This window comes from Oryza sativa, chromosome 1, assembly GCF_034140825.1.
Source record: "Oryza sativa Japonica Group chromosome 1, ASM3414082v1".
Lineage (NCBI taxonomy): Eukaryota > Viridiplantae > Streptophyta > Magnoliopsida > Poales > Poaceae > Oryza > Oryza sativa.
In genome coordinates this window covers 26,602,725-26,617,407 of record NC_089035.1, presented here as the reverse complement: position 1 = coordinate 26,617,407, position 14,683 = coordinate 26,602,725, and the positions used below count along the sequence as shown (strand labels likewise).

Below are 14,683 nucleotides of genomic sequence, written 5' to 3'. Positions count from 1 at the left end.
TTAACAATATAGCAAGTTTTTAGATGCCAAGTTATTCCGCAATAGATATATTTTCGTAACAAAATGGTACTTCCTCCGTTTCACAATATAAGTCATTCTACCATTTTCCACATTTATATTAATACTAATGAATCTAAATAGATATATATGTCTAGATTTATTAGCATCAATATGAATGTGGAAAATACTAGAATGACTTACATTGTGAAACGGAAGGGAGTACTGGATACCGCGGAATCGTTTGAGATAAGCAGGTTTGTGAAAGATATTTTCACCGTGTCTACATCATTTCTTTACAAAAGCATTTGTGATTTGTATGGTAGTACAAAAGGTTTCCAAGTGACCACGCAAACAATGTTGTCCGCTGAAGTGTCCACCTTTATCATGGGCCGAAGAGGGAAATATCCTCATACCCCGTCGTCACCCAGAAGGCCAGAATGTCACTTGACATCCTTGTCGCGGCCATTATTCTCGTTGGAAGCTATCCATCTTGCGAAGACGTACGTGCAGAATGCATCATCCATGATATTGTTTGTCCCGTCCCTACATCACGCCAAAAGTCACAACAAAAACACAGTAAAGATAGTTTGGAAAGAAAAAAGAAGTTATTCTCGATATAAAACTGGCAATATTTGGCTATAAGCGAGTGTAATTTCCGTCAACTAAAGCCCAATTGAATCAAGGTTCATAGTTTCAGAATATATTCTAAAATAATGGATAATATTTGACCATCATTATGTTTTTGGTCAAGTAAAAGCCAAAGCCATATGGTTCGCACTTCGCAGTTTCAAGAATATTTAAACACGGTAAATTACCCAATCTGAACTGAGATCTTTGGGTGGTATCTCGTGCAGTAGCTGGCCTCCATAATCTTTAAGCATATACCATCCCTGACAGTGACATCGACTATTTAAGGTTAGGTAGGAATTAACGCCCAATTACGGATAGTGTGGATCAAACTTGAGTTCACTGGACTCTGCCACTACGGAAATCTGGATCGCATCTTAATTAAGCCTCGAGAGAGACATTAGTATTTTTATTCGCTCATTCCACCGGTCAGAAACGTGTGCAAGCTAACAACATCGCTAGGCAAAAGGAAGTCGTTGCTTTCGAGTTTCCCACCCATGGCATCCTCCGCCGGCGACCCGCTCCTCTCCGGCGAGGCCGGCGACGGCCGCCGCAGGTTCGTCCCGTCCACCATACGGCTCAAGACGTCGGTGTGGTCGGAGCTGGGCGGCGCGGTGGGCGATCTGGGCACCTACATCCCCATCGTGCTGGCGCTGTCGCTCGCGTCCCACCTCGACCTCGGCACCACGCTCATCTTCACCGCGCTCTACAACTTCGCCACCGGGCTCCTCTTCGGCATCCCCATGCCCGTCCAGCCCATGAAGTCCATCGCCGCCGTCGCGCTCTCCTCCGCGCACCTCACCATCCCGCAGATCATGTCCGCTGGCCTCGCCGTCGCCGCCATCCTCCTCTTCCTCGGCGTCACCGGCCTCATGACCACCCTCTACCGCCTCCTCCCGCTCCCCGTCGTGCGCGGCGTCCAGCTCTCGCAGGGCCTCTCCTTCGCCTTCACCGCCGTCAAGTACATCCGCTACGTGCAGGACTTCTCCCGTTCCTCCTCTGCTTCCACCTCCGTGCCGCGCCCCCTCCTCGGCCTCGACGGCCTTGTCCTCGCGCTCGCCGCGCTACTGTTCATAATCCTCGCCACCGGCTCCGGCGACGACGAGGACGTCAACAGGGACGGCACGAGCCGTCGCCGTCGCTCCTGCAGCCGCGTCCCGGCGGCGCTAATCGTGTTCGCGCTCGGCTTGGTGCTCTGCTTCGTTCGTGATCCGTCCATCCTGCAGGATCTCCGCTTTGGGCCGGCGCCGTTGGGGCTGGTCAAGATAACCTGGGACGATTTCAAGATCGGGTTCTGGGAGGGCGCCGTGCCGCAGCTCCCGCTGTCCGTGCTGAACTCGGTGATCGCCGTGTGCAAGCTGTCGTCGGACCTGTTCCCGGAACGGGCCGAGCTCTCGCCGGCGCGGGTGTCGGTGAGCGTGGGGCTCATGAATTTCGTGGGGTGCTGGTTCGGCGCCATGCCGTGCTGCCACGGCGCGGGCGGGCTGGCGGGGCAGTACCGGTTCGGCGGCCGGACCGGCGCGTCCGTGGTGTTCCTGGCCATCGGCAAGCTGGCGCTCGGGCTGGTGTTCGGCAACTCGTTCGTGACGATCCTGGGGCAGTTCCCGATCGGGATACTGGGCGTCATGCTGCTCTTCTCCGGGATCGAGCTCGCCATGGCGTCGCGCGACATGGGGAGCAAGCAGGAGTCGTTCGTCATGCTGGTCTGCGCCGGCGTGTCGCTCACAGGCTCGAGCGCCGCGCTGGGCTTCATCTCCGGAATCGTGCTGTACCTGTTGCTACGCCTGAGGGATTTGGAGTGGGATATCAGAGGACTGCTCGGTCGCTGGGCCGCGGGACGGCGGCAATCGACCAACGAGGCCAATGAAGATGGGGCTGGAGATGCTTGATCGAAATCTTGAGAACATCTGTTGATTTGAGATTTTGAGTGTGGTGTGAATTGTTCGAGCGAATATATATAGTATCAACATGCATAGCGGATAGCCACGAGTGATTGAATTTCTGAATGGAGTAACTCCACATAATCGCCCAAACTTTCAAACCAACTACTCCCTCTGTCCTTAAACATCTTAAATGTTTGACGCCGTTGGCTTTTTTAAATATGTTTGATCGTTCGTCTTATTCAAAAACTCTTGTAAAATATGTAAAACTATATGTATATATAAAATTATATTTAACAATGAATCAAATGATAGGAAAAGAATTAATAATTACTTAAATTTTTTGAATAAGACGAACGGTCAAACATGTTTAAAAAAGTCAACGGCGTCAAACATTTAGGGACGGAGGGAGTACTATTATACCAAAAAACAAAAGGTATTTATACAAGTTGTAAATGGTTCACTTTGCACCTTAATATTTTTTTCTCTTTATTTTACTATTTATACAAGTTGTATTTTAAGCTAAAACTTTATTTTTAACATCATTATCATTACCAAAGTTTAAAAATATTTTTAATTTTTATGACAGCTTGCAAGAACTTTAAATCTTAATGTAAACAGTCCATTTTTTCTTTTTAAAAAAAGTTGAAATCTCAAATTTTTAAAAATGATGTTGAGATGTCAATTGTAAACAGAGGAACACAATTTATTATTCTATGACAGGTGGGCCAAAAGGTAAGTTGAAATGGGATACGGGAGGCACTGTAGACTCAACTGAGGGAAAAAGCGCCAGTGAGCTTGGGAAGTTGGGCCGGTCCATCGACCTAGGCCTTGGAGCGAAGGAGAGAGGGAGAGGCCTCGGATTTGTGGGTTGATATTTCCTGGGAATAAGCTCACGAAGGTCCCTTAACTTAACAACAGATTTTTTTAAATCCTTTAACCACAAAAACAGAAATATGTACCCCTAAACTTACACAAACCGTGCACTTAAGGTCCCATGACAACATACGTGGGTGGTTTCGCCGACGTGGCATCCTAGTTAGAAAAAAAAATTAAAAAAAATATATGAGGCCCATATGTCAGCTTCATAGATGTTTTCTTCTCCTCCTCTTCGCTTTTCTTCTTCTCCTCTTCACTTTTCTCTTCACCGGCGGAGCGGCGGTGGGCGAGCGCGGCGGCGGGCTGCGGACGACAGAGCGGCGGGCGTGCGCGGAGCCACGACCCACGGGTCACGAGAGGTTCGACTGCCGGTGGCGGCGACGCAAAGAAGGGGAGGGCGTCGTCGGCGGCGGGAGCGGTGGGGGGGAGGGGGAGTCGGCAGGCCGCGGGCGGCGGAGGTGGCCGGAGGTGGAGGGACCATCACCGTCGCCGTGCACAGCGAACTCGGCCACCGTGTACTCTGCTGCGGCCCTCTTATTGTTGCAGCCGCCGCACATGCATGTGGTGAAGTCTGCATTTCACCATCTCTTTTTTTTTGTTTATGCTTGAAGTCTGCATTGTTGTCGAGGGCGTGTGGTGAAGAAGGTAGGCTTTGCAGGCGGTGATGAGGGAGATGTGGGAGCGGCCACGCGGCTCTGTGTAGCACAGTTCCTCGCGACCGTTGTACTTGACCTTCATCGAGAATGTCCACCACAACGACCTGAGCTGGTCCTTAGCCTTGATCCGAAGCTCCTTGGCCATGGACCTCTGCTCCTCATCATTTCCCTGCCCGCGGCCGCGCCTGGCATTCTGCTCCTCCATGAAGGCAATGTACCCCGCGATGGCATCTTCATCTGCTTCTTGTTGGTATTGGTCGTCATCCGATTCCTCAAGAAGAGGGGCCCAAGACTCAGATTGAGATTGAGATTAGGATTGGGTAGCAGCATGGTGGTGGTGGAGGTGGATGGTCTGGATGAGGCGGCGGAGGGAGTAGTAGGACTTGCTTCTGGCGGGGGAGACGTAGTGGAGCCTGGGCGCGAGGCCAGGGAGGTTGGGCTTGGAGGTGATGGTCCATCCGAGCGCGAGGAGGTGGTTCTTGATCTTGGTCCGAAGCTCGTCGTCCCAGCGGCGGAGGAGGGAGAACAAGGGCGCGCGGTGGTCGGAGAGTAGCCCGCCGCCCACATCCGCGCTTGCCCGCCGGCTCTCCGCTCTCTGCCGGCCTGAATAAGAGAAGAGCGAAGAGAGAATACAGAAGAGGAGAAGAAAACAAGAAGAAAAGATATGTACAACTGACATGTGGACCCCACATACTTTTTTTTAATATTTTTGCTGACTAGGATGCCACGTCAGCGAAACCACCTATATATACTGCCATAGGACCTTGAGTGCACGGTTTATATGAGTTTAGGGGTAAACATTTCTGGTTTTGTGGTTAAGGGACCTTAAAAAATCTCGTTGTTAAGTTGAGGGACCTCTTGTGAACTTATTCCTATTTCCTGTCCATTAGGGAAGGATGAAAGGGCTGAAGCATGCCAGGCCACGGGGGCTGCCTACGGCTTGCCTGGCCCGCCAACGCTGTGCCTCGGTGGCTCGGGGTTGGCTTGCCGGTCCAAGTTGGCAGCCACATGTTGACCATGTTAGCTTTGGACTGTGACTTCCAAACTGTAACGTCATTCTCTCAAATTAGAGAAAATATCCTAGACATATTATTTTAGATCATTACATCAATCTTTTTTTTAAAAAATATCCAAAACCTCCCTCCATCCCTGCCCCTATGCAGCATCCGCCGTCCGTTCCTTTTCTCTTTTCTTTTCAACTCCATAACAATTAAAATTAACACTATCCTAATGGGGAAAAAAAGGAAGACCAAAAAAGACCTCCGTATTACCTGTATGACATTAAATATCTGATGATTTTCTACCAACTTAATTAATTTCTCTCAACATGTATATGCGGCCATTTACCTATACAAATTGACCATTATATTTTTATAAATAAATGATCTTTTTAATAGATAAATAAATGATCTTAAGATGATAATAGCATCTAAATTACACACATGATAAATGATCTTAAGATGATGTCACTAAGAAATTAGAGAAAAATATTTAAATGATATATTTTTTCCATAACGTGTATTCCTTATAGTGTTAATTTTTTATAGACAACTGGTTCAAAATAAAAGTATGGTTAGTTGAACATCATACCGATCGTACCAAGTATGAGTTGCACCAGGAATCTTAGCAGTAAAACAACCATGAGGTGGCCTCATCAATCTATCAAGTCACTTCCACATGGAATTTAATTAAAGACCATATCCATTTTTTTTCATTTTGCTAGAACATGCTACAGTTAATTGTAAATTCCTGACATTTACCATAAAACAATTTAAAAACATGTATTTGTTATGAGCAACTACAATTTAGTGGTAATTTGCTAATGAAAAATACTATGGTAATTATTTTAATATTTCTTACTTGATTGGAGAGAGAAATTTAGACGGATGCTTTTGCCCCATGCCAGGTTGTATGTTCAACCTACTTATATTTTTGTGCCAAATTACAAAGATCATATCATTTCAAGGATGATTTATAGAGTGGAAGTCTCCAATTTTTTTTACAAAAATGGACGTGGCCTAAATTGAAGATTGAACAAATGTTGTTGGATTTAAAAACCCTTTCTAAATAGAAACAATAAAAAATTTTAGAAGGACTTTCGGAACAAAAATATCTAAAATTTCAAATAGAATCAAACAAAGAATTTGACATTTTTGGCAAATTTTTGGGGTAAGATATCCTTCTAGGACTCGAAATACCCAAAATTTTCTAAGAGGGAACCCCATCCATTGTTTTGAATATTTTCTCCTAACTGCTAAATTCAAAACTCAAAATATCCAAAAATATCTCATTAATCTTATTTAATGTGCTTTGAACGCTGGTCATAATTTTCTTTTAATTATGGATAATTAGAAGAAAATTATGATCAGCGTTCAAAGCACACTAAATGAAATTTTAGTTTAAAATATAGTACAAAATTTTTAATAAAAATTCTGCCACACATAAACATTCATAATAAATTTTAATCACATTAAAGAAGAGGTCCGCGCATATACGTGGGTTACCTAGTTTTGAGATATAAATAAACAAATTCAACGTATTAATAGTAGCTAGTAGCGCATTGCTCATACCTGAATTTATCTTTTCTTTTTCTCTTTTTGTGTAGGTTGAATTTTAACTTGATTTTTGGAAAACTGATAGATATGTATATACTCTACATTACCAATTTATTTAAGAATTTTCACAATTATTTGCATCGGATTTTGAGAAAAAAAAGGTTAAACGTGGGGACAACACATTGAGAAATTAGAATCCATTCTCATTAAAAATACTATCTCTGTGCCGAAATGAGTACTCCCTCCGTCCCAAAAAAAGATAAACCCTGGTTTCTGTGCCCAACGTTTGACCGTCCGTCTTATTTAAAAAAAATTAAAAGACAAGTCACGCATAAAATATTAATCATGTTTTATCATCTAACAACAATGAAAATACGAATTATAAAAAAAATTCATATAAGACGGACAGTTAAAGTTGGACACGGAAACCCAGGATTTGCTTTTTTTTTTTGGACGGAGGGAGTACATCTTAAATTCGTTCGTTACAATGTGATTATGCCAAAGCTGATCAACTATAAAAACAAAAATGTACTTTGCATGGATGAGGCGTACCAACCTCGCCATTGCTCAACTTGACTCCGGCGCTCAGCTTTGGCTCACGTACGCCGCCCGGCGTTTTTATTTGCCATCGATTTCGCATGCATGGGAAGTTGGGGACAGATTCGGTTTCGGCTCGCACCACTTAAACTAATGGAATTCCGTTAGTAATCAGTTACAGCTTGTTCAGGACGGATCCGATTCGATCGCGCGGCTAAAACGTTCACACATCCATTTCCAACTCGCAAACTACAACAGTCACCCCGCATATATAGACAGATTCTCAAGCTGCGGGCATATATGTACGATTGATCGCCAGGGGCGATCGGGTCTCCTCCCTCTTTTCCTCCACCCTCCACGTGGTTTTTTTTAGCACCACATTACTTTTCTATTTTAGTAAATTTATGCACCTAAAGTTTGTACACTTCAAGTTTACACATCTAAAGTTTACAGGCCCTTAAATCAAAAGTTTATATATCTGATTTAAATTTAAATTTAAATCCAAATATTTTTTATATATAGTATTTCTATACATCTAAAGTTTATACACCTAAAGTTTATAGACCCAAGTTTATAAGTCAAAAGTTTATATACCCGATTCAAATTTGAATTGTATCGGATTCAAATTTGAATTTGAATTTGAATTTAAATATTTTTTATATATAGTATTTCTATACATCTAAAGTTTATAGACCCAAAGTTTATAAGTCAAAAGTTTAAATACCCGATTCAAATTTGAATTTGAATTATATCCTGTCGGTGATATGGGACCGGGGGTATCGTGACCAGAGGCTTGAGGCAGACACAATCGCCCACGTGGCCTGGCACCTTCGGGGACGTCGGGCCCGAGGGTGAGGTGTCCGCCCTCCTCCTGATTTCCCCCCCGAGGGGGGGTCGGGTTGCTCCTGCCCCGGCCCCGAGGGCCGAGGCACCCCGACCCCTTGAGGGAGTTTGCGCCACATATATGGGATAGGTGAACACGACAGTGCTCACCTAACCGCATTTATTGTGGTCTGGTCAAGCGTGTCACACTGCATGCAGCGCAGTGCAGCGCGTTCTTTTATCCGGTCTGTGACTGGTCACAGACCGGTCAGATCACGGGTTAGGTGGCGACTGGCGGTCTGACGCACGCCTTGCCCCATCCCGTCAAGACGAAAGCCTCTAGGCACTTGTCTCAAGCCGGAGCTAGCGGGTTATCTCTTAGAGATGGCACGTTAGCCCTGGTTAGATTTATACCAGGCTTCATCCCAACCATTACATGCAAGATGTTACATGAAGAAGGGCAAACATGCACGTTGCTAAGCTGACGCGTGGTAGACAAGGATGACTGATCTGTGACCGGTCTGACACTGGTCGCGTCATCCACAGACAGCCATAATCCCACGTCGCACCTGTTTCCGGCGGAAGTGGGGGTAGGTATGGGCCGTCTCGTCAGAAGGGCACTCGGACAGCAATCGTACCGATCTCCGTCCATTTATGAAGAGAAGAACAGTCCGGTTTGGAAAGGGAAAGGTGCATGTGGTATCCCCTTGAGATATAAAAGGAGGACCTTGCCCACCTAGGGAGGGGACTGAGGGCTGGATGACACTTTGTAACTTGTCCATACACAGATCCACAAAAACACAGGAGTAGGGTATTACGCTTCCCAGCGGCCCGAACCTGTATACATTGCCCGTGTCTCGCGTTTCTTCCTGGCTCGCGATCTTTCTACATACAGCGAGAGCTTGGGATTTCACCCTAAGCCCCCGGACGAACTGGCAAAGGGGGGCCTGCGCAGTCTCCCGGTGAGGAGCCACGAGCTCCGTCATCTGGCGCGCCAGGTAGGGGGCTCAGCGTGTGTTTTCTGAGCTCTCATACTCTTCCGTGTGCGCCAAGTTTCCCTTGTTCAGCCTAATGGCCGAGCAAGCAAAGGCGCACGACCTCTCTCCGAGTGTGAGCGGCGACGACGGGGAGCCAAACCCACGCCGTCGAGCTCGTACTCCCCCACCTCCTCCACACCAAAGTCCTAAGCAGGGGGAGGCGCTCGAGAGGGTTGATAAATCCATAGCATCACCGGTCGCGGGTGATGCAGGAGAACGGCGAGATGGGGAGCGTCGCCTCCTCGTCTACGGCGACGGCAGCACGCCTCAGGGCGCGCTTCAGGCTGCTGGCGCGCTCCTACGTCACCCGCCCGTCGTTCCTGACCCGGAGTCTCCAGCCCAGCGATGGCTGGACGACGTGGCCAACTTGGTCATGACGGCACAGCAGCGCCTGGGTGCTGGTGGACGGTCCGCCACCACCAAGACCTCCGGCGCCGCCACCACCGGCTCCGTGTCATCAAGGCGGAGGGCGCGGCGAGCGGCGGCGGTTGCACGTCATTCGGCTGCCACTCCCTCGTCGACACCCCCGACTCGGGAGGATCAGCATGGAGAGCCGGATGCCCGCCTCGACATCGAGCGCCGGCGTAATAACCGGCGTACTCCCCGCGCAACGGAGGGCGCCTCTTCGTCCAGAGTGTCGCCTCGACATGGACGTGAGGACCAGCCCTCCGTGCCCCCGGCTGGTGGTGTCGGCTGTAGAGCCTTTGTGGCGAGTCTTCGGAATGTCCGTTGGCCCCCAAGGTTCCGGCCCACCATCACCGAGAAGTATGATGGGAGCGTCAACCCCACCGAGTTTCTCCAGGTCTACACGACCGGGATTGAGGCCGCTGGGGGTGACGACAGGGTTATGGCGAATTTCTTTCCCATGGTCCTGAAGGGACAGGCGCGGGGTTGGCTAATGAACCTGCCACCCGCGTCGGTCCACTCCTGGGAAGATTTGTGCCAACAGTTCACCATGAACTTTCAAGGCACATATCCGCGCCCAGGCGAAGAAGCGGACTTGCACGCAGTACAGCGAGGGGATGATGAGTCACTTCGCTCGTACATTCAGCGGTTCTGCCAAGTCCGCAATACCATACCATGCATCCCTGCACACGCGGTGATCTACGCGTTCAGGGGGGGTGTGCGGCACAACCGCATGCTCGAAAAGATCGCTTCCAAAGAGCCCCAGACTACCGCAGAGCTTTTTCAGCTCGCGGACCGAGTGGCTCGTAAGGAGGAGGCTTGGACCTGGAACCCCTCCGGTTCCGGTGTGGCAGCTTCGGCCGCCCCCGGATCCGCCGCTCAAACAGGGCGGCGTGACAGGAGGAGGAAGAAGAGGTCGGTCCATTCCGGCGACGAGGGTCATGTCCTCGCCGTCGAGGGCGCTCCACGGGCCACCCGAAAGGGGAGGCCTGCGAGCGACAAAAAGAAAGAGGCTGGTACTCCCAGCAGGGAGCGCTCAGCCGGCAAGTGGTGCTCCGTCCACAACACCTCCCTCCATGATCTCGCGGACTGCCATGCAGTCAAAAATTTGGCAGAGCGAACGAGGAAGTGGGAGGAGGACAGGAGGCAGGAGCGCCGGGAAGGTAAGTCCCCGGCGGTTCCTTCCGGCAAACGGCGAAGTGAGGCCAAACAGAAGGCCCCCGCTGTTGACATCGATGACGGTGATGATGACCTAGGTTTCCAAGAACCTGGGGCCACCATTGCCACTGTCGATGGGGGAGCGTGTGCTCACATCTCTCGCCGGAGCTTCAAGGCTATGAAGCGAGAGCTTCTCGCCGCGGCCCCTACTCATGAGGCGACGCGTCGGGCGCGGTGGTCGGAGGTTGCCCTCACCTTTGACCAGACCGACCACCCACCGTGCGTTGCCCGGGGAGGGCAGATTGCGATGGTGGTTTCCCCCACCGTTTGCAATGTGAAGTTGGGGCGAGTCCTCATTGATGGGGGAGCCGCCCTCAACATCCTTTCCCCCGCGGCCTATGATGCCATCAAGGCTCCGGGGATGGTGCTCCGGCCGTCTCAACCGATTATCGGTGTGACGCCGGGGCACACATGGCCGTTAGGTCACATCGACCTGCCGGTCACCTTCGGTGGATCCGCCAATTTCCGCACGGAGCGGGTGAACTTCGATGTGGCGGACCTCAGTCTGCCCTACAATGCGGTCCTGGGGAGGCCCGCGTTGGTGAAGTTCATGGCGGCGGTCCACTACGCCTACCTCCAGATGAAGATGTCGGGCCCCGGCGGCCCCATCTCTGTCCATGGCGACCTGAAAGTCGCGCTCGCTTGCATGGAGCAGCGCGCGGACCACCTCGCTGCTGCGTCCAAGCCCGAGGGTGGTGACGAGAGGCTTGGCACCTCCGCCCCCACCGCCCCGAGGCGGCGGATTGTCACATGCGACGAGGTCCCGGTCAAGGAGGTTGCCCTGGGCGACGGTCCATCCAAGACCACACGGATCGGTGGTCTTCTGGATGGCAAATAGGAAGACGCGCTCGTCTCCTTCCTGCGGGCAAACGCTGACGTCTTCGCATGGAGACCGGCGGATATGCCCGGGGTCCCCAGGGAGGTGATTGAGCACCGTCTCGCCGTGCGGCCGGGCGCGAGGCCGGTCCGGCAGAAAGTGCGGCGGCAGGCCCCGGAACGTCAAGCCTTCATCCGCGAGGAGGTGGCGAGACTTCTGGAGGCCGGATTCATCCGTGAAGTCATCCATCCGGAGTGGCTGGCGAACCCGGTGGTCGTTCCCAAGGCGAACGGCAAGCTTCGGATGTGTATCGACTACACCGACCTTAACAAGGCATGTCCTAAGGACCCTTACCCCCTGCCTCGCATAGATCAGATTGTCGACTCCACTGCGGGGTGCGACCTTTTGTGTTTTCTAGATGCATACTCTGGTTACCATCAGATTCGCATGGCTAGGGAGGATGAGGAAAAAACTGCGTTCATTACCCCCGTAGGAACCTATTGTTATACATCAATGCCCTTCGGGTTAAAGAATGCAGGTCCTACTTTTCAGCGTACTACTCGAATTTCTTTGGGTAGCCAAATAGGACGTAATGTTGAGGCTTATGTTGATGACTTGGTTGTAAAGACGCGCAACCAAGAGACTTTACTCTCAGATCTAGCGGAAACTTTTGAAAACCTCCGCTCCGCCCGCATAAAACTGAACCCCGATAAGTGCGTGTTTGGTGTACCTGCGGGCAAGCTTCTCGGGTTCTTGGTCTCTGCCCGAGGCATCGAGGCCAACCCCGAGAAGATACGAGCTATAGAGCGGATGCGCCCCCCCAGCAAACTTAGGGATGTGCAGTGCGTCACCGGTTGCATGGCCGCCCTAAGTCGTTTCATATCGAGGCTGGGAGAGAAGGCGCTACCCTTATTTAAGCTCCTCAAGCGCTCGGGGCCGTTTACTTGGACGGAGGAAGCTGAAAATGCCCTCGCTCAGTTGAAGGCGTATCTCAGCTCTCCTCCGGTTCTCGTTGCCCCGGAGCCAAATGAGCCCCTGCTACTTTACTTAGCGGCGACCCCCCAAGTAGTTAGTGCAGCGTTGGTTGTGGAGCGCGATGAGGACAATCCTCATTCCGCGCACCCCCACCCTGTGCCGACTTGGCCCGGGAGCAAGCAGGGAGGAGAGGCCCCCGAGTCGAACGGCGGCCTAAGGCCCCTGACGACCGGAGTCGGCCCTCTACCCGCTTGTCAGACGGTGCTGGGTGCCCCCGACCCTCAGGAAGGCCCCGAGGCCACTGCGGGAAGGCCGCACCTATCGCCCTTTGGCCCCGAGGCTAACCCTGTGCTGACTCGACCCGGGAGAGAGCAGGGAGGAGAGGCCCCCGAGCCGAACGGAGGCCTGAGGCCCCTGACGACCGGAGTTGTCCCTTTGCCCGCTTGTCCGACGACGCCAGGAGCCCCCGACCCTCAGGACGGCCCCGAGGCCACTGTGGGAAGGCCGCTCCTGTCATCCTCCGACCCCGAGGTCATCGGCACAGAAGACGAGTGCGCCCCGAGAGGCCATTTGGACGAAGAACGCCCCGGGGATACGGCCCCTAGCGAAGAGGATCGGCCCCACCGAAGGGTGCAGCGGCCTGTCTACTTTGTTAGTGAGGCCCTCCGGGACGCCAAGACCCGATACCCTCAGGCCCAGAAGATGCTTTACGCTATTCTGATGGCCTCGAGGAAACTGCGCCATTATTTCCAGGCGCATCGGGTCACTGTGGTTACGTCTTACCCCCTCGGTCAAATCTTGCGTAATCGAGAGGGTACAGGACGGGTGGTAAAATGGGCAATCGAGCTTTCTGAGTTCGATCTGCACTTTGAACCACGCCACGCTATCAAGAGCCAGGCCCTCGCCGATTTTGTGGCAGAGTGGACCCCGACTCCAGAGACCGTCTCAATTCCCGAGGCCAGCACGGACCCCTCACGGCTGCCTCACACCGCCCACTGGGTGATGCAGTTCGACGGTTCTCTGTCTCTCCAGGGCGCCGGTGCGGGGGTCACGTTGACCTCTCCGAACGGAGACATCCTCAGATACTTGGTCCGTCTCGATTTTCGAGCGACTAATAATATGGCAGAGTACGAGGGACTCCTTGCCGGACTCAGAGTGGCAGCTGGACTGGGGATCCGCCGCCTCTTGGTGTTAGGCGACTCCCAGCTGGTCGTTAACCAGGTCTGTAAGGAGTACCGGTGCTCTGACCCACAGATGGACGCTTACGTACGCCAAGTGCGGCGTATGGAGCGCCATTTTGACGGGATAGAGCTTCGGCATGTACCCAGACGGGATAACATGATTGCCGACGAACTCTCACGGCTCGCGTCCTCGCGAGCCCAGACCCCACCGGGCGCCTTTGAAGAAAGGCTTACCCAGCCGTCGGCGCGACCCGACCCCTTAGGGGAGACGGATGCGCCTGACCGGCCCCCGAGGCCCGTCGGAGTCCAGGCCTCGGGACCCGAAGGGAGCGCTCCAAGCTCCCTTAGATTGATTGCATGGATCTCTGAGATCCAAGCATACCTCACAGATAAGACTCTACCCGAGGACCGCGAAGGGAGTGAACACATCCAACGCATTTCCAAACGCTACGTGCTGGTAGAAGGGACCCTCTATCGGCGCGCGGCTAATGGAATCCTCCTGAAGTGCATTCCTCGGGAACAAGGCGTTGAGCTTCTTGCCGATATCCATGAAGGCGAGTGCGGAGCCCATTCTGCCTCGCGCACACTGGTTGGCAAGGCCTTTCGTCAAGGATTCTATTGGCCGACAGCTCTCAATGATGCAGTCGATCTGGTCCGCCGATGCAGAGCGTGTCAGTTTCACGCCAAGCAAATCCATCAGCCGGCCCAGGCCCTGCAGATCATACCACTTTCGTGGCCATTTGCTGTCTGGGGGCTCGATATCCTGGGACCGTTTAAGCGGGCCCCGGGCGGGTTTGAGTATCTGTATGTCGCGATCGACAAGTTCACTAAGTGGCCCGAGGCTTATCCGGTCGTCAAGATCGATAAGCACTCTGCACTTAAATTCATTAAGGGCATCACGGCCCGTTTTGGAGTGCCTAACCGTATTATTACGGATAATGGCACCCAATTCACTAGTGAACTCTTCGGCGACTACTGCGAAGACATGGGCATCAAGCTCTGCTTCGCCTCACCTGCCCACCCCAGAAGCAATGGCCAAGTGGAGCGCGCCAATGCAGAAATCCTCAAAGGCCTTAAAACCAAGACCTTCAATA

The 14,683-nt window shown here is 51.7% G+C and overlaps 1 protein-coding gene across 1 annotated transcript; it reads left to right on the top strand.

Moving 5' to 3' along the window:
* Window positions 1–1,064: 1,064 nt before the first annotated feature.
* LOC4325919 (molybdate transporter 2) lies at window positions 1,065–2,729 on the top strand. The gene has a single exon (XM_015766127.3). It carries the CDS (start codon window positions 1,125–1,127, stop codon window positions 2,514–2,516), a length of 1,392 nt encoding a protein of 463 aa, XP_015621613.1. The 5' UTR covers window positions 1,065–1,124; the 3' UTR covers window positions 2,517–2,729.
* The last annotated feature ends 11,954 nt before the right edge of the window (window positions 2,730–14,683 follow it).